The 27,061-nt window shown below is 42.3% G+C and overlaps 1 protein-coding gene across 1 annotated transcript in view; it reads left to right on the forward strand.

The window, feature by feature from the left end:
• Window positions 1-1,595: 1,595 nt before the first annotated feature.
• atp9a (ATPase, class II, type 9A) overlaps window positions 1,596-27,061 on the forward strand; it is a 42,813-nt gene continuing 17,347 nt past the window's right edge. The window contains 14 exon segments of the mRNA NM_203901.1: window positions 1,596-1,693; window positions 12,266-12,410; window positions 13,419-13,532; window positions 14,855-14,963; window positions 15,828-15,886; window positions 16,710-16,761; window positions 17,092-17,186; window positions 18,289-18,369; window positions 19,220-19,295; window positions 19,995-20,071; window positions 20,423-20,583; window positions 20,744-20,886; window positions 21,102-21,214; window positions 23,191-23,397. Of these exon segments, the coding sequence (NP_989232.1) occupies window positions 1,626-1,693; window positions 12,266-12,410; window positions 13,419-13,532; window positions 14,855-14,963; window positions 15,828-15,886; window positions 16,710-16,761; window positions 17,092-17,186; window positions 18,289-18,369; window positions 19,220-19,295; window positions 19,995-20,071; window positions 20,423-20,583; window positions 20,744-20,886; window positions 21,102-21,214; window positions 23,191-23,397 (1,500 nt within the window). The 5' untranslated portion in view covers window positions 1,596-1,625.

Here is a 27,061-nt window from a genome sequence, read left to right on the forward strand (position 1 = left end):
CAGGTCCATGTCAACTCTGCATCTGAAAAAACCTATAAATCTTTCCAAACAGTGCCATAATTATAGGGAGAGGATGAGGCCTGAGGGAACAGGGGTCCCAGAAAAGACAGGTGGGGGTCATGAGTGACCTGTGAGTTTGTGGTCATGGGGTGGTGAACAGAAATCCACCCCTGCCAGTGTTTTCTGGTCGTCAATTGGAGGCTTAATGCTTGCCAGACGAGCAAGCATTCTGCCATGTTCCTGGCAACAGTCTATTGTCTGGGCTACCTGGTATAATGATGGCTACTCCAGTGACAGGTAACTAAGGGTCTCTTCGTACAATGTCCTAAGCAACTATGTTTTTTCTGGGAAATTACTGGGAATATTTCTAGGGAAATAAAGTCACCATAAACCTCTTATACAGTAGATATATAGTCTATAAGTGGGCTACATGTAGTAATGTGCAGGTCAGGAAAAACTCAACCTGCATCCGACCCTAACCCACAAAACCATAACCCCCACCCAACCCTAACCTGCAAAATGTTGACTTTATAGGACCTTTATAGGACCTCATGGTTGCAACCTGTCCAGTTTTGACCAGGACAGCCCGGTTTTCAGAAGGTGGCACCCTATAGAACCTGCACCCAACCCGTCTATGCTTTCTGTACACTACTTCTGCGTGCGCTTTAGATTCCAAGACAGGGAAACTTTAGGAGCAGAAAAAGCCACAGTCTGACTCTCACCCAACCCGAACGTGCAATGGTCACCCAAATTTCAACCCTAACCCTCCTGTCCTAAGAGTAGACCCACGGGTCCCATAGGTTGCACATAAACTCGCACATGCTACTAATGTGTCGTATGTGTTATTAATCTAATAATATCTATAATATAAGATCCAAATTACAAAAAGACCCCTTATCCAGAAGACCTCAAGTCCCAAAGTCCCAAGAATTTGGATAATAGAGCATGTGTATGATCTATATTATATTAATATGACAATATATATGTATAATGATAACACATGCTACACATAAGGAATTAGGTTTGTCTGCAACCTAACAGTATATATATATATATATATATATATATATATATATATATATATATATATATATATATATATATATATATATACTGTTAAACACTGTATAGTCTAATGTTCTAATATTAAACTATTATAACATTATAAACTAATATTATTTCCTTACAAATGTTTGGTGGGGGGGGGGGGGGCATTTGTCTTCATTTTCTGCCCAATCTACCAGCACAGTACAGTCCTCTGACCAGGAAGTGAGGTGTATGGAGGAAACATTGTGTCAATCTTCTGTCAGAAAACATATAAAATGAATAAAATATAATGTATTGTATAAATGGTCACCCTTTTGTATGTATTTGTGCATGGTGAGCTGTTTATTTCACGGCTTTGGTGCTGCTTTTCCTTGATGCTGCTGCTCTGAGCTAGCGCACAAAGGGTTAATGTAGGTGCAGCCATTGTGCTGTGTGTGTAAGTGAATGTGGGACTGGCTGATCCTATATGAGCTCAGAGCCTACCCTGGCTGTCAGACTGGGAAATAAAGGGAAGCTCCACCTTCCTCCTGCAACACACACACATTCCCAACAACACCCACAGCCCCACAGCTCCCAAGATGACCGACAATATCCCCTTACAGCCTGTAAGGCAGAAGAAACGAGGGGACAGCAAGCACAAGAAAGGGTAAGGGGGGCCTTTTGCGGCCCTGTGATGTCCACAGTGCCCTGGATGGGAGTGGGCTGGGGGTTAGAATGCATTGTACATTCAATACAGAGGAACTGCCTCCTTCCCCTCCAGCCAGTAGCTGTGTGTAAGCTGCAGGTGGCATTCAGAGGCAAATGCTGTGTACCCCCACCCCTCGCCCCATCCTGGGGGGCGGCACTGGGATTCCAGCTTAAATAGAACTGTATTGCTATATTGGAGAGAAGGTGTTTCGGGGGTTGGGGCACATGAACCATAAGCTGTTTTGCTGATATATAAATGTGGCCCCAGCATTTTATACCTGTTTTAGGCTGAGCTGTGTTTAGGGGCCCAAACTGGGGTGAGCACCCAGGACACTGCAGAGCAGTGGTACGAAGAGTGGGGGGTAGGAAATATGGCAGGGCAAGATGGCAGCAGTAACACTTATAGCCAGGGTTGCCCAGCTGGCAGCCCTTCAGCTTTTGTTGACTTGCGACTCCCATCACCCACAGCATCTGGGCTGCTGGGAGTGGCGTAATAATGGCTTGGGTGGTCTTGCTTTATATAAATGAACCTTGAACCTGTGTTCAAGTCCCACCATTATTAGAGGGAGTTATATGAAAACCATATTATTATACAAAGCTTTTTGGTGCAATTAATGGAAGTGCATTAAAATAGGGACAAAAATGTAGTGAATAAGAAAGGGAGAAAATAACATCATTATTCTTTCCCTGCAATGTAACAGATGCAGTTAGAAATACCAGATCCCCCCAAACTTCATGTATTCTTCTGTTATTTGTGTTTTTTACACCTGATAGTATCACTAAGATCATTTAAACACACAAAAGCCTATTTTTTTGTCAAATATATTCTGCTTACCATTATGAAGTCAGTGGGGTGTTCCATGACCTCCAAAAATATCTAATTTGCTTAGTGATGTTATCAGTTATTATTGGTGCTTAGTGTTACCACTAATGTCACACAAAACCTGTGTATTATAAGAAATAATGCATAAGTCACCTTAGAGTTCCATTACTCTTGTAATACACAAGTTATACTCCCTGTATAGCTCAGCCTTGTGACTTGTGCCTTTATATGGGCACAGAACCCCTCAGTGACTTCTAATATCCTTATCATTTACAGTAGGGGGTACATTATCCCTTATAATACATGAGTGATAGTCAGAGTTCCCTGTATAACTCAGCCTGCAGCCTTGTGCCTTTATATGGGCACAGAACCCCTCAGTGACTTCTAATATCCTTATCATTTACAGTAGGGGGTACATTATCCCTTATAATACATGAGTGATACTCAGAGTTCCCTGTATAACTCAGCCTTGTGACTTGTGCCTTTATATGGTCACAGAACTCAGTGACTTGTAATATCCTTATAATTTACAGTAAGGGGTACATTATCCCTTATAATACATTAGTGATACTCCGAGTTCCCTGTATAACTCAGCTGCAGCCTTTATATGGTTACAGAACTCCTTACTGAGCTGCCATACTGAATGCTGTAATAGACCCATATAGAATGTAGTAATGTGAAGATGCTAATAAAACATGACAGAGGAGAGTTGTTGCCATAGTGTGGAATGTATATGCTGGATGCAGGTCTGGATTCAAAATAGGCCCTGGCATTTCAAATACACAGAGGCCAAAACAGCCCCCCCCAGCCCAATAAATAGTGACTGTCTATGGCATCTTTCAGCAGCCCCACTCGCATTTGCCAGAACCCACAGATTGCCAGTCCGGGCCTGTAACTAGTATTTTTTATATGAGTATGAATTGTGTGTCACATTTATAAGTGTTTTGCCATCACGGATTCGATTATACCATGTGACACCCACGAAAACAGTGCTGGTAAGTGGGTGGCGCGTAATATGTACCTTTATTAGGTGTTCCTCATATCTAAGTGTGATTTGAATTCAGTGATGCCATGTGACACACACAAATGAAATGATGGGTATGTGGGTAGAGCCTGCAACAAGTAGTTTATGTGAGGTGTTCCTTGTATCTAGGCTTTTACTTTGTGTCTTAGTGTTAGGAGTATTCTGGGAGTTGCTAAGAGAAACACAGCTGGCACTCCCCATGGCTATAGGGTCCTTACTGTAACATAAGTTTATGTCTCTGGCCAGGAGAAGGGCCATAATAGACAGTGGACGGCCATATTCTACCCCTGGCCCTGTGGGTGGGCAGTTCAGGGTTCTCTTTCAGAAGATTACATAGAAATTAACTCAGTTCTGCCAAGTTGTTGATAGACTATGACCAAACTATTGGGGTAATGAAATAAAAGTTGCAAAACTTGGACCAGGACTAGTATCCAATAGCAACAAAGAAGCATGCAACTTGTCAGCTGTTTAAATACAAATATCTGATTGTCAGATGTAAAGTAAAATGTGCCCTGGTTCTAATGACTTAAGGGGCTCAGCCATCAGGTGGTATTTACTGGACTGGAAGCAACCATTTGATTGGTTGATGTGTGTTACAAGACCTTGTGCATATGTATTAGTTGCCACCAGTTCAATTCTGAACTGGACACTCAAAATTAATTTGCACGGGGTCTAGTATCACACTTCAACCAATCAAAAGGTTGCTTTCAGTCCAGTAAATACCACCTGAGGATTGGGCCCTTTAGGTCATTAGAACCTGGGCACATTTTACATTACGTCTATTATTTCATTAACCCATTGGTTCTTTACACTACGCACTTGTTCATACTGGTCCAGACTGGGAATTAGAATAGGCCCTGGCATTAAAATACACAGAGGCCCAAATAACCCCCCATCTGCCCACTTAAACGTGACTGTCTATGGCATCTTACAGCAGCCCCTCTGGTATTTGCCAGAATCCAAAAATTGCCAGTTTGGGCCTGGTCTGCATCTCCTCCCCACTTAATCCATTGTGCATTAAAGGAGAAGGAAAGGCTAAGTCACTTGGGGGTGCCAAAATGTTAGGCACCCCCAAGTGACTTAGATCGCTTACCTTTTACCCCGGGCTGGTGCCCCTGTACGAAGAGAACAGCACCAGCCAGGGGTAGCAGTGATCGCTTTCTACTTCCTATTCGCTTGCGCGCGGATGTGCAGTAGAGTGAAAAGCCGAACTTAAACAAGAAAGTCGGCTTTTCACTCTACTGCGCATGCGCCGGCCGACGGATTTTGCCGGCAGAAGAAAAAGGAAGGAGGAAGCGCTTCCTACAGGTGCCCTGGGCTGGTGCTGTTTTCTCCTAACAGGGGCACCAGCCCAGGGTACAAGGTAAGCGATCTAAGTCACTTGGGGGTGCCTAACATTTTGGCACCCCCAAGTGACTTAGCCTTTCCTTCTCCTTTAAACTATGATGATATAATGATAAGGAAAACAGAATCTCTAACTATAGGGACCCAGTGGAGCCCTAAATAAAGTGCATTTTCATGATATATTTTTGCATACAACGGGTCATTTTCCTGTTTTGGGATGGCCCTAACAATATTGTGTAGCAGGGCCCCTGGAACTTGACTGAAACCACTGGGACTATGTAATTGGTTGTACTTGCTGTTAATGTTTCCTGGTATTTGCAGAAGGTGTTTATTGCAGACACAGGTGGCTTATTGCAGTCGAGGTGTGGCTACGCCAGCTCATTCAGTTGGTCAGAAATCTTGTTCTTTAGCTGATGTGGATAGAGAGAGAGTTGGTTATGTTTTGTAGGCTCTGCGCTGTTGGCATTCTGCTGAAACATTGTCATTATTAGGGAATATGAAATTTTCCAACAGTAAGAACCATACTCCCCATTGCCCCTGTATATGAAGGACAATACTGAATTGTGCAAACCAAATAAGGTGGGGCTCAATAGGAAGTGGGTGTGGTCCTGTGTGGATTGGGGAAGCATCCTGTCTGAATTGGGTCTGTCTGGGATAAATGGGGCGTGATCTAAACTATTCCGATTTTTCAATAAATTATGAATAATCCATTTAACTGGGGAAAGCAAGGATAATTTGGACAGTTTGCAAGTGGTTGTCATATATTTTATATATTGTGTCAGCAGTACCCATCAGCCAGAAATTAGAAGCATTCAAATGGTAGCTTTTCATTGTTATTAATATTATTATATATATTTTTTTACTATTAATGTTTAAATTCAGCCCCTCTGGCTGTCATTACACCACTACCTTGTTACCAAAGTAGAACCCTAGCAATCACATTACAAGGTTGGGAACCTCTGCAATAGATCTAAAACATACATTTATTTTATTGGACGTGTCCTTTGTCAACCTCAGTAACTATATAACAATATACTGTATATTCAGGACACATGCCCCAGGAATGCTTTAACTGGGAGCCAGCTGAGATAGTGAGAAGGCTTCTGTCTGCCTTGGGCTGATCTGAGCTCTGCAGTGGGACAGCCTGAATTTCTGGCCTGGCTACTTTTCATTGAGGTTGGCCATTGGGAATATAGCATGTGGGAGGTGATCAGACCTTGCCCTTGAAAAGGAAATATAAATATAATTATAATACATTTATAAATAGCAATTATCTTCTTCTTAAACAGATGGTTAAAGGTACATTTAGCATTATGGAAGCAGTTGCTATTGAAAGCAGTAAATGATAGTCCTTTTCTATTCCCTTCGCTGCTGATCCTGACTACATGTACTGTTGAAACGGTGTTGCAGCAATCAGCTCTCCTCCAGTCAAGACTTCATTTCCCACAATGCCTTGCATGTTCTACATTTAGCATATCTGTAAGGGGGAAGAATCTCAGAAGCGTACGGAGCTGACTGCTGCAACATTGTATGTAGCCATGACCAGCAAGCCCAGGAAATAGAAAGAGACGGACAAATACTGCTTTCAAGAGCAGCTACATTTACAAATAGTTTTACAATAGTACTGTAATTATATTGAAAAGTTTGCTTTCACTGTGTATTTCATATTTGGATTTACATCCCTGTTAAAGTGGCTGTGTCTCCTCTTTTCAAACAATTGAATTTGATTCTCAGAACAGATGTTATGTACATGACTCTTACATCTCTAGGAATTGGGTCATTCGTTTCAAAATAACGAAAATATATAGTTGAATAAATGAATTGCTGCAGTACCAGTTATCACCACTTTAAGCCTGGAGACAATATTTTCCATACGGCTGCAACAGAATAGCGCCATCAGCCAACCAATACAGCTGATCTGACCCAGAGGTTCGTCTGACCCAAGCATATCACAAAATGGGCAGGACTGAGTCTGTCTATGGGCAGATTTCACCTGCCAATTAGGGTCCTTCAGACCAATTTGTCAGCTTATCTGCCTGTGTATTGGCACCCGTTACAGGCTGACAGGGCTGACATCTGGCCTAAAATTGGCCAGATTTAGATCAGGCAGGTTTGACTTTCTTATCGGATCGGGGACCACATTGCATCACCAGTTTTAATTCAATCATTTGGCATAATTAGCCTGATATCACCCACCTCCCACTGGGCAAACGAGCAAATCTTAACATGTATGGCCTGAAGTTGCTGAAGGGGAGGGCACTGTTTGAATTCTGACCCATGACCACCCTGAACTCGTGCATAGTCTGTAGTTTACAGCCGTAGTCAGGCCTGGACTGGCAATCTGTGGATTCTGGCAAATTCCAGAGGCTGCTGTGAGATGCCATAGACAGTTTCTATTTATTAGGCTGGTGGGGGCTGTTAGGGCCTCTGTGAACATGAAATGCCAGGGCCTATTTTGGATATCAGTCCAAAACTGGCCAAAGCCATCGAACTTGAAGGTAAACCCATGGGTCACATGACATTTAAAACTGGCCATACACATACACAAAAAATGTTGTTTGGTGCCACTGCTATTAATAGGGAAAAACATAAGGAGCTTCCCTAGTCTGATGCGCACCCAGACCCGAACTCGCAATTGTCACCCAAATTTCAAACTTTACCCACCTGACCTAAGGGTCACTTTACACTAACAGGAACAAACTGGGATCCATTAGAAACGTGCTGTCAAACTGGCAGCCCACCTGTGACCCACCCCCACCTATCTGGCTGCTGATATGCCTGCTCATACCTCAGACAAACAGTAGAAGCTGTGCCAGCATTGTGTCACTGTATATACTGCCTGCCCTATGCTGCCTGTGTGTGCCATACTCTGCCTGCCCTATGCTGCCTGTGTGTGCCATACTCTGCCTGCCCTATGCTGCCTGTGTGTGCCATACTCTGCCTGCCCTATGCTGCCTGTGTGTGCCATACTCTGCCTGCCCTTTGCTGCCTGTGTGTGCTATACTCTGCCTGCCCTATGCTGCCTGTGTGTGCCATACTCTGCCTGCCCTATGCTGCCTGTGTGTGCCATACTCTGCCTGCCATATGCTGCCTGTGTGTGCCATACTCTGCCTGCCCTATGCTGCCTGTGTGTGCCATACTTTGCCTGCACTATGCTGCCTGTGGGTGGTGAACCTGACAGGGGTTTGTTCTGGGTGATTGTTAGCATTTGGAAATAGTTGTTAGGGGTCCCTAAGGTGTATATTATATACTGGGGGTTGCTGTGCTATCCATGGGAGGAGGCATTTGGATTTAAGGGTGTGGCCTAATATGACAAATGGGTGATATCCCTGCATCAACCATTTGGATTTTTGCTGTGCTACCACCATTAATGTGGGGATGGTCTTAAAAGCTCTTGTGATAACATGGGTGTGGTTTGAAGTGGGTGTGGTTTAAAAGGGGAGTGGTCAAAACTAGCTTCCATTATGGGCCCTCCACCATGTTAGGCCAGGAAAATTCTGGCTCTGGGTACCACAGAAGTTGGACAGCACTGCATTAGAATGTTCCCATAGAGCCGCAGTGCTGAGCTCTACAGGAGCACTCATGGCAGAGTAAAGAGCGACTGAATCACTTCACTGCTGCTTACTTCTTATCTTATCGTTTCCTCCTGAAGGTCGATTCAGGCGCTGAAAGATTAAGTTTGCAAAATACTAGTCCTGCTTATTTTAGGTGGAAAACCGCTTTTATTAAAAGAAAAATTAATTCTGATAAAAAAATGGTGATTGATATTTTTTTGATAGAAAAACTACAGCAGTGTGGTAAAATGATGTCCTGTGCATGAAGTGCAAGTCCCCCTTGCATGGAGTGTGCCTAGGCAGTAGTGGGGACATGGAACCTCCTAGACAGAATGGTGTTCCCTCAGTAAAACAGACAAATTTTATTTGTTTTCCTTTATGCTATATTGGTAGCGCTCACACTGTATTTACAGAAAACTGGATTTTCTTGTTGCCTTCTGTGCCTGCCGGTAGCACTGTTTGTAATGTAACCCCCGCACTGGTTCCGCAAGGCCTGACAACCAGCACACGTGTCACAGGCTTCCTGACCAGGCTGGAACAATCAGGGCATATATGTTTAACTATGCACAGAGGTGGGACTTTCAAAGCCATACCCCACTATAGACGATAAGCTATACCCTCATACTGTACTGTCTAAGGGAAACAATATGGCACCTCCCTCCCATATGTATAAATACAAATATACAGAGAAGGAATGTTCTGGGCACACAATAAGCTGTACCCTCATACTGTACTGTCTAAGGGAAACAATATGGCACCTCCCTCCCATATGTATAAATACAAATATACAGAGAAGGAATGTTCTGGGCTCACAATTAACCATACCCTCATACTGTACTGTCTAAGGGAAATAATATAGCAACTACCACCCCCCCATATTCCCAGATAAAATCTACCTCACATAGGTCAGTGACTTTACTGCCAGGAATCCCTTTAAGAACAAGGATGTTATTTGCTTGCTTATCCTGAAGTTATGGTTTCTGAACACTCAAAATAAAAAGCTTTTTCATACGGAAAGACTTGGGGACACATTGTTGATTTTAGTATACGGACGCATCGTCTGCCAACTCACAGTGTAAATAATCCCAGCAATGGAAGACAAAGATTCCGTAACGCCCAACCCATTATGTTCCACTTGCTCACGGCTGGAGTTACATGTCCAAAATATTAACACAAGTTTGTCAATCTGCATTTATCAATCTACATTTATGGTTCAGCTACAAATCCAGGCCTATTTACAAAAGATTATCTTATTCTATACTTTCTATACTTGAATTTCTCCTACAGCAATAATGTATTACTATATAAATGATATATATATATATATATATATATATATATATATATAGGGACAGAGACAGGTAAAAGTGTTGGAAGGGTTACTGCCTGCTCTGCTTTCATTTCCCTACAGAAATAGGGGTTGGTAGTACTAGGTAGGTACCTAATATATAGGAACAGAGACAGGGGAAAGTGTTGGAAGGGTTACTGCCTGCTCTGCTCTCATTTCCCTACAGAAATAGGGGTTGGTAGCACTAGATAGGTACCCATGGGCGTCCGCAGAAAATTTTCCAAGGGGGGGCAAGTAAGCTAGCATCATCCTGCAACAGATAAATATATATATATATTTTTTTTTTTTTGCAGGATGATACTAGGGGAGGCTAAATATGGCCCATACACAGACTGACCTACAGCTAATGTGACACTTAGTGGATTCACTGCTGACGTAAAAAGTTAACCTCCCAACTACCTCTTGCCGTTCCCACTGACTCCCAGGGATACTGTACAAAAGTGCGGGTGGGGGTGCTTTTTTTTTTTACCCTAAAATGTTTAGTATTAGTAGTAAAAGTATTCATACGCGCACTTCTGTTAGGGGATCTGCAAACATTTGTGTTTGGGATCAGTTAGCTTAAAGGGGTAGTTCGCATTCGAATTCACTTTTATTTTTAATGGTTTTTCAGTTATTTAGCTTTTTGTTCAGCAGCTCTCCATTTGGTATTTCAGCAGCTATCTGGTTGCTAGGGTCTTATTTACCCTAGCAACCAGGTAGTGATTTAAACAAGAGATGGGAATATGAATAGTTAAGGGGCCTACTTGGAAAAATAAGTAATACAAAATTATAATAATAATAAAATTGTAGCCTCGCAGAGCAATATTTTTTGGCCCCCATTTGAAATCTGTATAGAGGCAGAAGAGAAAGGCAAATTATTCAAAAAAATTAATTAGGAAGACCAATTGCAAAGTTGCTAGGAATAGGCCATTTTATAACATACTAAAGGTTAACTTAAAAGTGAACCACCCCTTTAGATGTGTTTATGTTAGTTTTATAGCAAGAAAGGCAGTGGGTACTGACTCCCCATTATATACAGTGAGATGCAGTCCGTAGTTACAAACCCAGCACATTATATGCCATGAGGAGCAGTGGGTACAGATGGCAGATATTCAGGCCCTGGCACTATAACACTGGCACTGATACACAACATTGGCCCCACTGTAACTTACTATAAATGAACAAAACAATGACAAAAAAAAAAAAAAATAGTGCAAAAAACAACAACACATATATAAACACACAATGAGCTTTTTCAGAGGGAAAGAGTTAACTTACCCTCCATGTGTTAGGGTAGGGGATAGATTATAAATTAAACAATTTAATGTCAGCTAGTGATTCTTTAGAACTGTATAGTACCTGTGGGATGAAAACTGCAGCAAAAGTTGAGAGTTGGTTCTTAGGTAAAGTTACAGCTGCAGATTCATCTTTTCAGTCTTTATTTCTATTTCCAGTTTGCAAAATCTCCCGATCCCTGTGTGCATCTGTGCTCTGATTGGTCAATTTTACTGTCTGTCAAGGAAGCTGTGCTCTGATTGGTGAATCCAGAAGAAGAAAGATCCAATCGGAGCACAGCAAAAACGGGCTTGAGGGGAAAGTGCAGAAACGGAGTAAGATTTTTGTTTTTTTTGCTACTTTTCCAGGGGGGGGCAAGTGCCCCCTCTTGCCCCCTTCTGTGGACGCCCATGTAGGTACCTAATATATAGGGTTTTTATGTGGTTTTATTAAAAACTTCACAAAAGAGAATTAACAGAACTCAGACCGACATGCCGGCCAATAATTACAACTAAAATTCACCCCCCCAGTCCACTGGCCAAATGTCCTGATGAAGATCTTGACATATGGACAAAAGCAGTCTCAGTCCTGGGAAGAGTCTATGATTTTGCTGTGGATTTCCGGAAGAGGGCGATGGAAAATCAAAACGATTTACACCCTGTAGGGACAGAGACAGTCGAAAGTGTTGGAAGGGTTACTGCCTGCTCTGCTCTCATTTCCCTACAGAAATAGGGGTTGGTAGCACTAGATAGGTACCTAATATATAGGGACAGAGACAGGGGAAAGTGTTGGAAGGGTTACTGCCTGCTCTGCTCTCATTTCCCTACAGAAATAGGGGTTGGTAGCACTAGATAGGTACCTAATATATAGGGACAGAGACAGGGGAAAGTGTTGGAAGGGTTACTGCCTGCTCTGCTCTCATTTCCCTACAGAAATAGGGGTTGGTAGCACTAGATAGGTACCTAATATATAGGGACAGAGACAGGGGAAAGTGTTGGAAGGGTTACCTACACATAAGCGATCTTAGTGCTACATATGAGGGCTTGTCTAATATATACATTAAACCATTTCTAGATTGTTATCAGATTTACAAGCTCTTCAGTTCAAGCAAATAATTAAAAGGGGGGAAAGATGTTCCTAGATACCCTGAGTTTATTGTAACCTTTTAGGACTTTTCTCCACAGATGTTGCCCTTGTGTAGGATGTTGCGGTCGTCGGGAGCTGAGGCCACGAACCGTCTGGCTTGGGCACCCAGAGAAAAGGGAACAGAGATACCCCAAAAACGTCATAAACAATCAAAAATACAACTTCTTCACATTCCTTCCAGGGGTAAGTGACTTTTCCCACAAGGGCTGGGAGCACTCCATCACTTCTGGGTAATTTGACACCACTTCCTGTTCCTATAAGGAAGCAGGCCCCATAACTTTCTGAATTTAGAATGCTCAGAATGTTCCTACTGAAATATATAAAAAATATTTCAAATGAAAAGGAATTAATAGGAAGATAGCTGCTCTTATACCTCCCTAATTTCATTGGACCTTTTTCCTATAAACCTGGGCTGTTTATTGGGGTGACACTGACAATGTATGGCTTGGCTTTTGTGGTAATAATACCCAAATGTAACTATAAATACCCATTACAACAGGAGGTCACTTTATCCCTCTGTTTTCCTGTTGCCTCTGACCCCACAGCAGGTTCCTGATGTCAAATAATGAATCCCCTGCAGCTAAATAGCCATCTGTGGTTACATGCTGGGTATTCCATCTGCAGATTTACACAGCTGTTATATACAATTTGGCCATATAGATTTGTTATTTATACAATATGTTGGGCCAGTCCTCTGTGCCTGCAGTCTGGCGTGTGTCAGAGAACCACAACTTTAATTAATATTGACCTGTTGGCCTTTTTTTGGACACAAATTTCATTTCCCCTTTAATGTCTTCGTATTTTTGAAAATGGCTCAGTTTTCATATTGATTTTTTGACTAGGAAAAGTATTTTAGTTAGAGCCACATTAGGGGCAGCTTTATCTTTACCTGCTTGTATTTGTTTGGAGTGTGGGAGGAAACCAGGGTACCCAGAGGAAACCCACAGACACAGGGAAAACACAGATAGACAGTTGGATTTAACCCAAACACTGCAAGGCACCATTGCTAACCACTATACCACCATTGCACAGATGCTGAGTGCTCAGGCAACACAATGTATGGACTGACTATAGCATAAAATCAGTGTTTTCAACTTTCACGGTTTTCTAGTTCTGTTTGGGAAAATAAAGGGCAAGGGAACACACTTGGCTTCCTACGTTTCAGCTTTGCACACTTATTTTCTTTTTCAGATCCTTTACAACCAGTTTAAATACTTTTTCAACCTCTATTTCCTGGTTCTGGCCTGTACCCAGTTTGTACCAGAAATGCGCCTTGGCCCTCTTTATACTTTTTGGGTACCCCTGGTAAGTAAAGGAATTATATTTTATGTAGGTTATCTTTTTCATTTTAAAATTTTAGATTAATTTGTTCCACAGCGATGAGGAATATGTTGTAGCTTTATAAATGCAAGTTAATAATAATTAGAAAAAAACACTATCCCTGTCTGCGACAAAGCACCCAAAAATATTTATTCAGTGACACAAATGGGAATCACTGTAAAATATTCAGTTTTTGTTTTCAGGTTTTGCCCAAAGTGATTCCTGTTCGTGGCAATTAGGTTTGAACTGGGCTGGCGGGACACTGGGGAAAAACCTGGTGGGCCCGGACAACCAAGAGCAGATCCCTGCTGACCATCCTCCAATGATCTCCCCATTGGCGGTCCCCCACTGGCGGTCCCCCACTGAACTCCCTCCACCATTTTAGTTAGGGTATAAGTTATGCATGCTCAGAGGGGGTTGGGCAGGTGGCGGGGGCCCTAAGGGTGGCAGACCCGGTGAGACCAGCACACCCCGGTCCAACCCTAGTGGCAATAAAAAGCTATTTGTTGGGCACTTTGTCTCATCAGTGATCAGTCTCTGTAGGTCCCAGTGCATGATCCGACTGATGGACCCAGGGCCAACAGTCGGATCAGCCCTGAATGTTGGTGGCCAGATTGGGCCCAGATCTCACCAAACAAGTAGATCTGGAATATATGGGCAAGTGAGGTGAGCATATCCAATGAGAGCCATGGGACACGGCTGGCTGAGAGAAATCTGCAGGTGACATTGGGGAACAGAAGGTGCAACCCAAATGGGGTTGTTTAGTTGGACCAACTGGTCTGCTTCTGCTACATGGAGAGCAGTGTCCTCCAAGAAGACTAGCGGTGACCAGCGTATACAGGTATGGGACCTGTTATCCAGAATGCTCGGTACCTGGGGTTTTCCAAGTAAGGTATCTTTCCGTAATTTGGATCTCCATAAATTGTCTAAAAAACATTTTAAATATTAAATAAACCTGATAGGCTTGTTTTGCCTCCAATAAGGATTAATTATACCTTAGTTGGGAGCAAGTACAAGGTTCTGTTTTATTATTACAGAGAAAAAGGAAATCATTTTTAAAAAATGTAATTATTTGCTTATAATGGAGTCTATAGGAGATGGCCTTTCCGTAATTCGGGACTTTCTGGATAACGGGTTTCCAGATAAGGGATCCCATACCTGTATTTGGAACAAGAGACCAATGACCAGTGTACGATTATCATGTAATGATAATACCAATTGTGTATCCTGTAGCCAGAAAACAACTTAGCAGTTTTTTGAAGGGTCTTTATAATTCTATTCTGCGTTTATTCTCATGCTTTCCCAAGGGATTCGTCTTGTTGGTCACCATCATTCGAGAGGCGGTGGAGGAGATCCGATGTTTTGTACGTGACAAGGAAGTAAACTCGCAGATCTACAGCAAACTCACAAACAGAGGTCAGACCCTTTCCCCTTTTTTAAGAACAGACTTGATGGCTTTCCCTTGGGGGGCTGCTCTATCAATGGGGGGTTTAGATTGACACCATTCTGCTGACAGCTCCTAAAATTAGCAGAAAGAAGGGCAGATTTTTTTTCTGCTGGTTTAGGGCTCTGGCACACGAGGAGATTTGTTGCCTGCGTTTTTTCCCCCCGGCGCTTTGGCGACAAGTCGCCACAACAATACACACAAAGAGATTTCATACGAGTTGAGCTCCAGGCGATCTGCTACCCATGGTACCACTCAACAGTTACCCCTCCCACATGTTTACTCAAGTCGCTCAGAAAAGGGTCTGTGTGCGATTTGAAACAGCAGTTGAACATAGTAGCCTCGTATGTTTTGACGCTGGCGATTTCCATTGGTTTAGCATTGGCGTCTTGTCGCCAAATCGCTCTTTTAAAAATCACCAGCGACAAATCTCCTTGTGTGCCAGAGCCCTAAGGCAGGTGGAGTAATTGGGCATCTAAACATCTCGAAAACATTTTTAAAAAATGTAATTGACTGCTCCAATTTACTTCTACATGACCAAACGTGTTTTTCAATTTTTTTTTTGCTTAGTGAGTATCAGAAATTGTAGTTTTTTCATGCAAAAAACTTGATAAGCAAAAAAAAAAGTTGATAAAAAGCTCCCATGATGTTTTTTCTGTGATTTCTACAATAAGACTGTGGCAAGTATTTTAAAAGCAGAAGATTTTTGCCCCATCTGGCTCGTTGCTTTCCTAAGTGATCGGCGACATTCTTCTATTTTAGAATTAACTTTTCTGAATTGATATTCAGAGAGAATAAATACATTTTTTATACATTTTCATTTTATATTTTCATAGGTACGGTAAAGGTGAGAAGTTCAAATATTCAAGTTGGAGATCTCGTTATAGTGGAAAAGGTTTGTTATTTTTTTTTAGAAATATAAAGGAGACGGAAAGTCATTTTGGCCTATAGATTTGCCACATTAGTGCCACCTAGAACGCTATATTTGGCAGAAAGCATTACCATACCTGAGTAAAGAGCCCTAGAAACTCCCTTCATTTGTTCAAGATTGCAGCTGACATTTTAGCTTGGTCTTCATAGCTTCCTGCTGTAGCTGCAGCCGTTATAGCTCAGATTAGACATTCCTAAGGGAGGGGGAGTGAGTTTTATGAATTCTTATAGGAGGGGGAAGCAGGAGAGAGGAGAGAACTGCGCAGACTCTGGCCCTGGGAATGAAGGATTTTTCTGAGAGAGAAAGTCAGATACCCAAGAACATGTTTACAAAAAAGGAGACAAGAAATCCTCTGTTTTGATAGAAAAAGTGCAGCTTTTCTGTGAGTGCTTATGGCTGTATTTACATAGACCTTTCTGATAAAGCTTACTTAGTTTTTACCTTTCCTTCTCCTTTAAAATCATTTTATCTGTCTGTATTTTTTTATGTGTATCAAGCAGATTTTATCTTTGCCATTTTTCATCTGAATTCATTTATGTGTATGCGGAACATTATTTCTAATATTCACTGACACATGTAAACCTCTATACAAAGCAATATGAGTTTGTGACGATGAATTCTTTAAAGAGTAATACCAAAAGTTCCCTTGATAATTAATTATTGGAAAAGTAATTTATTTAAAAAAAAAAAAAAAAACTCAGCAGCTAATCCGTGCAGACAGACGTGAATGTGCTTGGTAGGGCTGACTGGAGGCGATGCATCTAATAAGGATCTCTTTATCATCCAGAATCAGAGAATTCCTGCTGACATGATCTTCCTGAGGACGTCAGAAAAGAACGGTAAAACATCTGTTTCCAATTCCTCTTGGCAATTGTTTTGGAGGGGGTAAGAGTATTACAGGATTAAGTAGGTTGTACAGTCTTTTACATAACCTTTCCAGATAAATTGCTGATAATTTGCACAATGTCATATTAATAAAGGCTGCAGAATAGATAGGATAAGATAGAGTCCTGAGGATATGATGTTAAACATTGGATAGGATTGTTAGGGTGGATTTTTTGTTTGGAGCAAGAGGCTTGGGGTCCTACAAAATATTGTCTAGCCAAAAGTTTGAAATATAACCATATCATATGAAAACAGTGATAACAATGAAGTGCAATGCTTTCCAGGGTCCTGCTTTCTTCGCACGGACCAGCTGGATGGAGAGACAGACTGGAAGTTGCGGTTGCCTGTAGCCTGCACACAGAGGTTGCCCACGGCTGCTGTAAGTTTCGCTTGAGATTTCCCTCTGTCTCTGTCTTTCAACAGATGGAGCAAAGTTTTCTTTTGACATCATGCAGCACACATTATAGCAGAATATAAAAATGTCAATAAATTGCAGATTTTCCAATGCATTCTCCAAAAGATTCTGCTTTTGTACCGGTAGCCAAATCTGCACATAATTCTGAAATCCTTCATTTGTTTTCCCAAGTGCTATTCTGTTAACCCAGTGCTAAGTTTACCCATGAGCATTGTCTTAATCACAACTCCACATAACGTCATCTGTCAGCAATCATCTCATCACTGCAGGCCCTTCAGATGTCTCATATTGCTAGAGACTTTTCCCACCCCCCCATCCCGACTCTCTAAGCCCCTGTCACTAAAAAGTATATTACCGTAAACTAGACCATCATTTTTTTAGATAGAGTAGGTAAGTCCACACTATGGCCAAAATAAGTTCTGGGGTTGTATATAAACTACAAATGAAGGGCAGCATATTAATATAAAGTATCACTGTTGCCATCACTACTCTCCAACTTGCCATACTGTTGGTGCCATATCCTAATACAGTGATCCCCAACCAGTGGCTCAGGGGCAACATTTTGCTCCCCAACCCCCTGGATGTTGCTCTCAATGCCCCCAAACCAGGGAGTTTATTCTTTAATTCCTGACTTGGTGGCAAGTTTTGGTTGAATAAAAACAAGATTTACTCCCAAATAAAGCCCCCTGTAAGCTGATAGTGTGCATAGAGGCTGCCTAATAGCTAATCTTAGCCCTAGAATCGGTCCGTGTATGGCCACCTTAAGGGTAAGTTGTCCTGATAATAATGTTAATTTAATACAATAACCTTTAAATAGTTTGTGATACACTTGGCCTATATTTTTTCCTGTCCGAAACACATAGTTTGCTCTTTTATAATTAGAATTTAGAAATAAAACTGCACTAATGTTACCTCAGAAAGTTGTATCCATGTAAATGTGGGCAAACATTAAAAGTGAAAGAAATTAGGTTAAAAAGATTGAAAAACATTAAAGGTGACCTCCACACTAATTTAAAATGGCATTGAATTCATAGATATGTTGATCATATTTGAAATTATTTTACAGGACCTTTTACAAATCCGGTCTTACATTTATGCGGAAGAACCAAATATTGACATTCATAATTTTGCTGGAACTTTCACAAGAGTGAGTAGCTTTATATTTACTTGTATTAGTTTATATGAAGAGAACACACACACAGATGGACACCAAACGAGGGGCCATACATGGTATGGTCATATTTTTATATTTCTGGTCTGGTTATTTGGCCTGACAACCCAAACAATCTGAATACCAGAAGTAAATAGAAGCTGCGGCCTTTCTTTATTTCCTCATCTGCTGTAGTTCATGCATTGGCCAAAATTGCGCATCAGCAGATTACATGAACTGGCTAGCTTTAAAGTAAATGTTTACCAGAGCTGACCTGGGAGCCCCATACCACCCATTTATATCCACATTTACCTGCCTAATACTTGTATTTTTTATTTGTACCCAAGGATACCCAGTCCGCTGCAGGACTTTACTCCCACCTCTCCACTGGTTATTTCAGGGGTTGCATAGTGTCTTATCATGGTAAATTTGTTGCTGTGCTAGTACTTAACTTCTATCATGGCTGACACCCCCCTGCTATTGTATGGGCCTCTCTAAGCTGAGGGTGATTTAGGACTGTAGAGTTTAGACTCAATACAGAGTAGCATAAGCTAGAGCATTCTATTATTGATTTTGACTGGCTGTTCATTCCTCCTGTAATGACAAACCAAGCCCTTTGGCCCACTAGGCCATGCCAAAAGTCTGCCCTCATGTAAAGGGGATTATTCCTTAGAAGAGACTTTGGGAGGAGGTAACGAAGGCTTTGGTCAGCCAGTAGAAGACCATGGAGATTTAGGGAAGAATGAAACAGAAACCTGCGTAATTTTTTAATGCAAATATTAGTCAAATAGAAATAATAACTTAAGAAATTAAAAGCACAGGATTTCCTTTCTTTCTCTTCCTCCAGGAGGACAGTGACCCTCCAACGAATGAAAGTTTAAGCATCGAAAACACTTTATGGGCGAGCACTGTCATTGCATCAGGTAACCACAAACTCATTTTTTTTCCTGCCATGAATAAGTGCATGTTAACAATTTGATCCTTTGTTTATCTGTAATTCAAAATAATTGTCCGTCATTGAGAAAATTAGCAACAAATGTAAATTTTTCAAATTGTGTTGACACGTGAGGGAGCAGATCTGACAGTCATCCCTAGGGCATTTATTCACAATGAGAATTCACAATGACTGGGGGGGTCCGTCCCCTGTGAATTATTAATTACCTTTCTCCCTTGGTCACAGAAAAGACAAAAGATTATGTTAGATTTGAGTGCTGCCATTATGTTCATGAAAGGCGCACTAATTAAGGCCAAAATGTATAAATGGAAAGTTTGTGCATATGTAGTGATCACCTAGGACAGGGGTAATCCCCAGCTCCAAAAACAGAATTAGCGACAATTGTCTAGCGGTGAGCAGGGGGATTAAAAAAAAAAAACACTAAACAAAAACAAATTTATAATTTCTATATCGGCCCCCTAAAGCTGACACCCTAGGATCATGCCCTTGACTTCCTATATAGAAAATAAGCTCTGTGTACTGGGCATTCTTCTCTGGATGTTTGTATACAATTTAGTTTGTAATCCCTGTTGTGTGACCTTTGATACCACTTCCTGGGAAGGGGAGTAAGGGATTCCCATGTAATTAACTAAGCACTAACGTTATATTTAACTTGGTTACATTGCAGGTACAGTCGTAGGCGTTGTTGTTTATACCGGCCGCGAGCAGCGCAGTGTCATGAACACCTCAAACCCAAGGAGCAAGGTATGGAACCAACTACATAGGATCACTGTCCTGTAGAGTGGTCTGCTAAGACCTGCATGGTTTTTTTCTTTTTGCATTCTGCAAAGTGTTTACTTCACCTTTTATTTTTTTCAGTCCATTTATATGGTATATACTGTAATTAGATATTCATATGTCATTTGAGCGTTATTGCCTTTGTTCCATGCATTGTCACATTATCACTGTGAAAAATACCCTATCTCAAGATTTTAATGTATAAATTAATGATTACATGTATATATGTTTGGGAGGGTCTGCAACAGGAGCAATAGGAAGGGCTTTATATGTACTTGAACTAGACCAAGGCTATACATTTATTATTTCTGCTTTCAGATTGGGCTTTTTGATTTGGAGTTGAATTGTCTCACAAAGATTCTGTTCAGCGCCCTGATTGTTGTGTCTCTTGTCATGGTGGCTCTTCAACATTTTGCCGGGCGCTGGTACCTGCAGATCATCCGGTTCCTCCTGCTTTTTTCAAGTATTATTCCTATCAGGTAAGTGGCTGCACCAAAGCCATGGCAAGCCAGACCAACCTCAAGTTTTTTAAATGTATTCTATCCTATTGTTTTTATGCCTATGTTGGAATAAATAGGGGTATATTGCCCTTTGAAAAGAGAGATAAGAGAGAATATGAATAACACTGATGCTTTGCAGTTTAAGGGTAAACCTGGATATGGGGAAGATTGTTTACAGTTGGCTGATCCGTAGAGACCCCAAGATTCCAGGCACTGTGGTCAGAGCCAGCACCATTCCGGAGCAGCTGGGGCGCATCTCCTACTTACTCACAGATAAAACTGGTAGGATTTTTAGTTGGTTTGTATTTTTTAAATACAGCATTGATGGTATCACAAGGTAGGCCATGGTCTTGGAGATGTCCTCTGTAAATCCCTGTGTCTTGGTCAGCCCTCTCCCTGGTGTCACCTCTAGTAAACAGAAATAGAGGATCTTTATGGGTGTTGACTGTAAAAGAGGGGGGAAAAATAGTATTCCTTTATTTTTTTTCATCCTCCAGGAACCCTTACTCAGAATGAGATGGTGTTCAAACGTCTCCATCTGGGCACAGTCGCTTATGGCACAGACTCTATGGATGAAGTGCAGAGTCACATCTTCAGCGTATACACACAGGTACAATGTGTTCCTCGCTCTACAACCTGGATGGGGACAATTCAGTCAAAACCCCAATCTGTTTATTGTATAATGAGTAGCATTTGTGACCCTCTGTGCAACTGTAGTTCTGATTCATTGCTTCAATTATTATTTCCATTCTGAGCCCTTTTGACCTGGAAGTGAAAGGGTTTCTCTCCCTGACACCAGAGGTTAACGGTGAAGGAAGCAAAACCCCTGTGTCCGCTGTGTGACCAGTCTAATTAACTAATTGTCTCATTGCGCCGCGGGGGGTTTGAAGCCGGTCCCAAAAATAGTCCCATCATATTTCACGGGGAGCTGTAGTGTAGTTTCCCAAATAGCATCTGTTTTGAATTTCCATTAATCATATCCATAAAGGGCAAGTCATTCCCAAGTAGAAGGGCGCTGGGGCTTTGTTCAGTCAAATGTGTTTTTAATGGAACCCATAACCTTTCAGATTTCTTTTGTATGAATATGGAACTGAGCTTCTGTTACTGAACTGCACTCTCTACAGACTCCCCTTGCTTCTGTTTTGTTCTCTTTGCTCTCTCCTGTATTGCTCTCTTGCTTTGCTCTCTCCTGTATTGCTCTCTTGCTTGCTCTTAATTTCTACTCCTGAGTTTAATTGCTTTTTCTGTGGCCCTTGGGGCACTAATTCTGTTGAATGGGCTGTTGCGTTCTCAGTCTACTTCTCATGGTATGCATACTATTGCTCCCAGCTCTCTTAATGCAGTGGCCAATTCAGTAGTGTCCAACTAATTGCCCCACAGTCCCATGTGCTCAGTCAGATTTGTTATATTGTGTTGCTAATGAGCAACCTTGTACCCTCTTAGACTTGTATTCTCTTGCTGTTCTCTTGTTCTGTTATTTTCTGGTTTCATGTCATGGTCTTGCACTCTTTCTCTTTCTGCCACTGTGTTGCTTTCATGTTCTTTCTTGCACTATTTTGGTCTTCTACTCTACTCTTGAAGGTTTATGTGTGTCTGTATACTTTGCTCCCATGATCTTGCACTTTAATGCTTTCTAGCACTCTAATGTGGTACTCTCGCTTCCTTTGGTCTTTGGTCTGTCCTGCTCCTCATGGCACTATTTTGCGCTTTGGCTTTCTTGTACACTTGTGCTTTTTTGCTCTCATGTTAAGAGTTGGATTGGCCTAGCAGAGTATTAGTGGATCTCCTGGTGGGCCTCAGCCCAACGGGCCTATAAATAACTTTTATCATTTGGCACTGTCTATACATAAGTAAAATAAACGTGAGCCCTGGGCATCAAGTCCCCTTTTAGGTCCTAAGAGACCCAGCCTGACACTGCATATGCTTTATTCAGTCTGTTTTGGTGTCATACTCAAAAATATGCATGTAAAAAGTATAAGTACTTACCTGTTTTAAGGTGGTCATACACGGGCAGATTTAAGCTGCCGATTCGGGTCCTTAAGACTGATTTGGCAGCTTATTTGCCCATATATGGCTGGCAGGCCTCACCGAACGATCTGTCCAAAAATCATCCAGATGTTGATAAGCAGGCTTGATTTTCCGGTCGGATCAAGGACCACTTTGGCTCATTGATGTGGCCCTCACTCTGACGGCTCCTATCCTATTCATTGTAACATGTTCATTTGGCCCTAGGGCCAAATGATTGAATTAGAACAATATTGCCCACCATAGAGCGTCCACCATGAGCATATTGGGAAAAGATCTGCTCGTTTGGCAAATAAATGGATCTTGGATAGTGTATGGCCAGCTTTAGTCTTGCAGTATCCGAAACTCTAGCATGCTCTTGTGTTCCCTTTCTCCTTCTGCCACACACTCAGGAGCATTGTTAGTTATAGAAAACAAAACCATGGCACCGTCTTAAGGCTTAACTATATGAGGTTGAAAATATTTTATCAGAAAATGCAATAGTAAATATTAAATCTATTGATCTTTTTTCACTGAGAGAAAGTACTGTGTAGATGGTAATGTTTGTTTGTATTCCTCCAGCCGGCACAGGACCCTCCGTCCCAAAAGGGCATGTCCACCAAAGTACGGAAAACCATGAGCAGTCGTGTGTATGAGGCAGTGAAAGCCATCGCTCTTTGCCATAATGTGACACCTTCTTATGAGTCCAACGGAGTGACTGACCAAGCTGAGGCAGAAAGGCAGTTTGAGGATTCCTGTAGGGTGTATCAGGCCTCCAGCCCTGATGAGGTAAATAGTGCAATCTAAATTAACAGGGAAGTTTTAGGGCAGACCAAGCAGGGTTAAATCGGCGGGATCCCCGGCTTGGGCAGTGATTGCTGTGAGAAAAAGGTGCCGTACAGTCCAACTGGCACAACTGCTGCCAAAATAGGTAATTTTTTTACTCTTTCTGAAGACCCACTGGGTGTTTGTGAATAACTGCCATACTGCCTTGTAGCCCTTTTGGGCATGCACCTAATATAGCTTTGGGCGTAAATTCAGAATTGGGCAGTGGTTTGTAGACTTTTCGACTTCAAGCCCCACTATTACAGTTAAAAAATTGGTTCAACCAGAGCTCCAGGGGTATAACAGGAAGCAACATGACGGCAATGTGGCACCATGGTACAGCACTTCTTACCTGCCATAGGGTTAATGGCTGGTTTCAAAGGAACAGACCAAAAGTTATTGGTGGCCACAATGCAAACCCATAATGCAAATCAATGCATATTCAGCCATTCTGTGAATACATGAGGAATTCTTTGGACACATTCAATACATTACAGACCTTTAAAATAACATATACCATCAAAATCTGTGCCTGACTCAGAATTCTAAAAATTTACCAAAAGCATAATTTTTCTCTTAATAAGGCAATTTCCTCAGTTTATTTGGCAGCTTATCTGCCCCTGTATGGGGCTCTCTGGGAGGCCTCCCTGACCACTATCTGTCCAAGTCTGTCGCCATGTTTGATTTTCCCATCAGATCGAGGACCGTTTTGGTTCATCAGTATGGCCAGGGTCGGACTGGGCCACCGGGACCCCGGGAAAAATCCCGGTGGGCCCCGGCGGCCCAGACCCGACCCTTGCGGCGCTGCCCCTGCCTGACTGCTCCTGCCCCGACACGTTAAATTCATGCGCTCAGGAAAGGACGTCGGGTGGGGGGCCCTGTGAGGGGGGTTAGGGGGCCCCTTGGGGGGGAGGCTATGGGCGCGGGCCCCGTTGGGCCCTTCACCCCCCAGTCTGACCCTGAGTGTGGCCCTCGCTCTGACAGCTCCTATCCCCTTCATTGTAATGTGATCGTTTGGCCCTAGGGCCAAACAATTTTATTAGAAAGATATTGCCCACCATATCTGGGCGACGTTGCCAAACAAGCAGATCTTATTGTGTATGGCCAGTGTGTGAAACTCAAGCATGCTCTTGTGTTCCTTTTCTCTTTCTGCCACACACTCACATTCAACCCAACACATTACAGACTTTTAAAATAACAAATACTGTCAAAATCTGACCCAGAATTCTAAACCCAGACGTGAATTTTAAAAAATTTACCCAAAGCATCATTTTTCTCTTAAGGCAATTTCCTCAGTTTATTCAAAGGTCCTTAAAGATGTAAGTAGTGATAAAGGGCTTCAGAAATCCTATATTACCATAACCCGGAAGGCAAGACTACAAATTATGTGGGAGATTTTATTTATTTTGTCTCTTCTTACTCTCAAATTTTGACCGGTCGGTGTATTATTTGTTTCCTGAATCCAAAAAGCAGGATTTCCTAAACTTGTTTCCTGTGAATATTTAGTCCTGACTCAGAAGTTTCTTATTGAGCTATCAGTCACAGCCCCAGGCCAAAGCTGTTCAGCCTACAGTAAATAGCAGGGGGTGGTGGATGAAATGGATACTGGAAGACTGGAGATAAACAGAGTAGGATTCATACTTTATAACTGTTAAACATAACTGGATTTCCAGGCAACATCTTTCCCTATCCTACAGCCATAGTCCCTTCTCATACCCCTACTGCTACTATAGGTGCCATCTCTCCCTACTATACCTGCTATCTCACAGCCCCAGCCCCTTCCCAGAGGCTATTATCCCCCCACTGCTACTATAGGCACCATCTCTCCCTACTATACCTGCTATCCCACAGCCCCAGTCCCTTCCCAGAGGCTATTATCCCCCCACTGCTACTATAGGCACCATCTCTCCCTACTATACCTGCTATCCCACAGCCCCAGTCCCTTCCCAGAGGCTATTATCCCCCCACTGCTACTATAGGTACCATCTCTCCCTACTATACCTGCTATCCCACAGCCCCAGTCCCTTCCCAGAGGCTATTATCCCCCCACTGCTACTATAGGCACCATCTTTCCCTACTATACCTGCTATCCCACAGCCACAGTCCCTTCCCAGAGGCTATTATCCCCCCACTGCTACTATAGGCACCATCTCTCCCTACTATACCTGCTATCCCACAGCCACAGTCCCTTCCCAGAGGCTATTATCCCCCCACTGCTACTATAGGCACCATCTCTCCCTACTATACCTGCTATCCCACAGCCACAGTCCCTTCCCAGAAGCTATTATCCCCCCACTGCTACTATAGGCACCATCTCTCCCTACTATACCTGCTATCCCACAGCCCCAGTCCCTTCCCAGAGGCTATTATCCCTCCACTGCTACTATAGGCACCATCTCTCCCTACTATACCTTCTATCCCACAGCCACAGTCCCTTCCCAGAGGCTATTATCCCCCCACTGTTAGTATAGGCACCATCCCTCCCTACTATACCTGCTATCCCACAGCCACAGTCCCTTCCCAGAGGCTATTATCTCCCTACTGCTACTATAGGCACCATCTCTTCCTACTATACCTGCTATCCCACAGCCCCAGTCCCTTCCCAGAGGCTATTATCCCACTGCTACTATAGGCACCATCTCTCCCTACTATACCTGCTATCCCACAGCCACAGTCCCTTCCCAGAGGCTATTATCCCACTGCTACTATAGGCACCATCTCTCCCTACTATACCTGCTATCCCACAGCCACAGTCCCTTCCCAGAGGCTGTTATCCCCCCACTGCTACTATAGGCACCCTCTCTCCCTACTATACCTGCTATCCCACAGCCCCAGTCCCTTCCCAGAGGCTGTTATCCCCCCACTGCTACTATAGGCACCCTCTCTCCCTACTATACCTGCTATCCCACAGCCACAGTCCCTTCCCAGAGGCTGTGTGCACCTCATAAGGATATACATATAGCGGGGAAACCTATATTTCTTATGGCACAATAGCAATGTCAGGAATAACAGAAAACAATTACATAATGGAACAGTTAACAAGTTTAGGCCCCCTAGTGGCCTCTATGTTCAGTTACATGCCTAATGGTATAAGGGTCTATTCTTCGCAAAGGTCAAAAGCCAGGAATCATTAACTTTAATTCTCGTTATTACTTTAATGAAAAAAATAGAACTTTGGGAAATGGAACTCACCGCAGATCTCCAAAAAAAATGTGTTTTTAATTACCGACTAATCATTAGCTTCAATTCAAAGAGTGGCAAATGCTTTAATGGGAATTTTTCTCTGATAGGATATGTAGGAGAGGAGTGTATTAAAAATTAGGTGAGACATTTATTGAGGCTTTTGGAAATGTTTCCTGCATTTTTATGTATTGGCTAAAGCCATGTGGCATTCATTTGGCCCATTCGTGCTTAGAAACCGTACATTAGGGAGGAAATTACAATAGGGATTAACTTTGGTAAAATACTAAATTGTTCATGTTTCCTTAAGTGAATCTGTTTCATAGTATCAAGGTCGCTATCAGCTCTTCATATACATGTAGGAGATTAGGGTTACTATAGTTTACTCCAGAATCCTGGAGAAATAGTGAAATAAAAGTAATATTTCTCAGTGTATATCCTTAGGTAT

The sequence above is a fragment of the Xenopus tropicalis genome, chromosome 10 (genome assembly GCF_000004195.4).
Source record: "Xenopus tropicalis strain Nigerian chromosome 10, UCB_Xtro_10.0, whole genome shotgun sequence".
Classification (NCBI taxonomy): Eukaryota; Metazoa; Chordata; class Amphibia; order Anura; family Pipidae; genus Xenopus; species Xenopus tropicalis.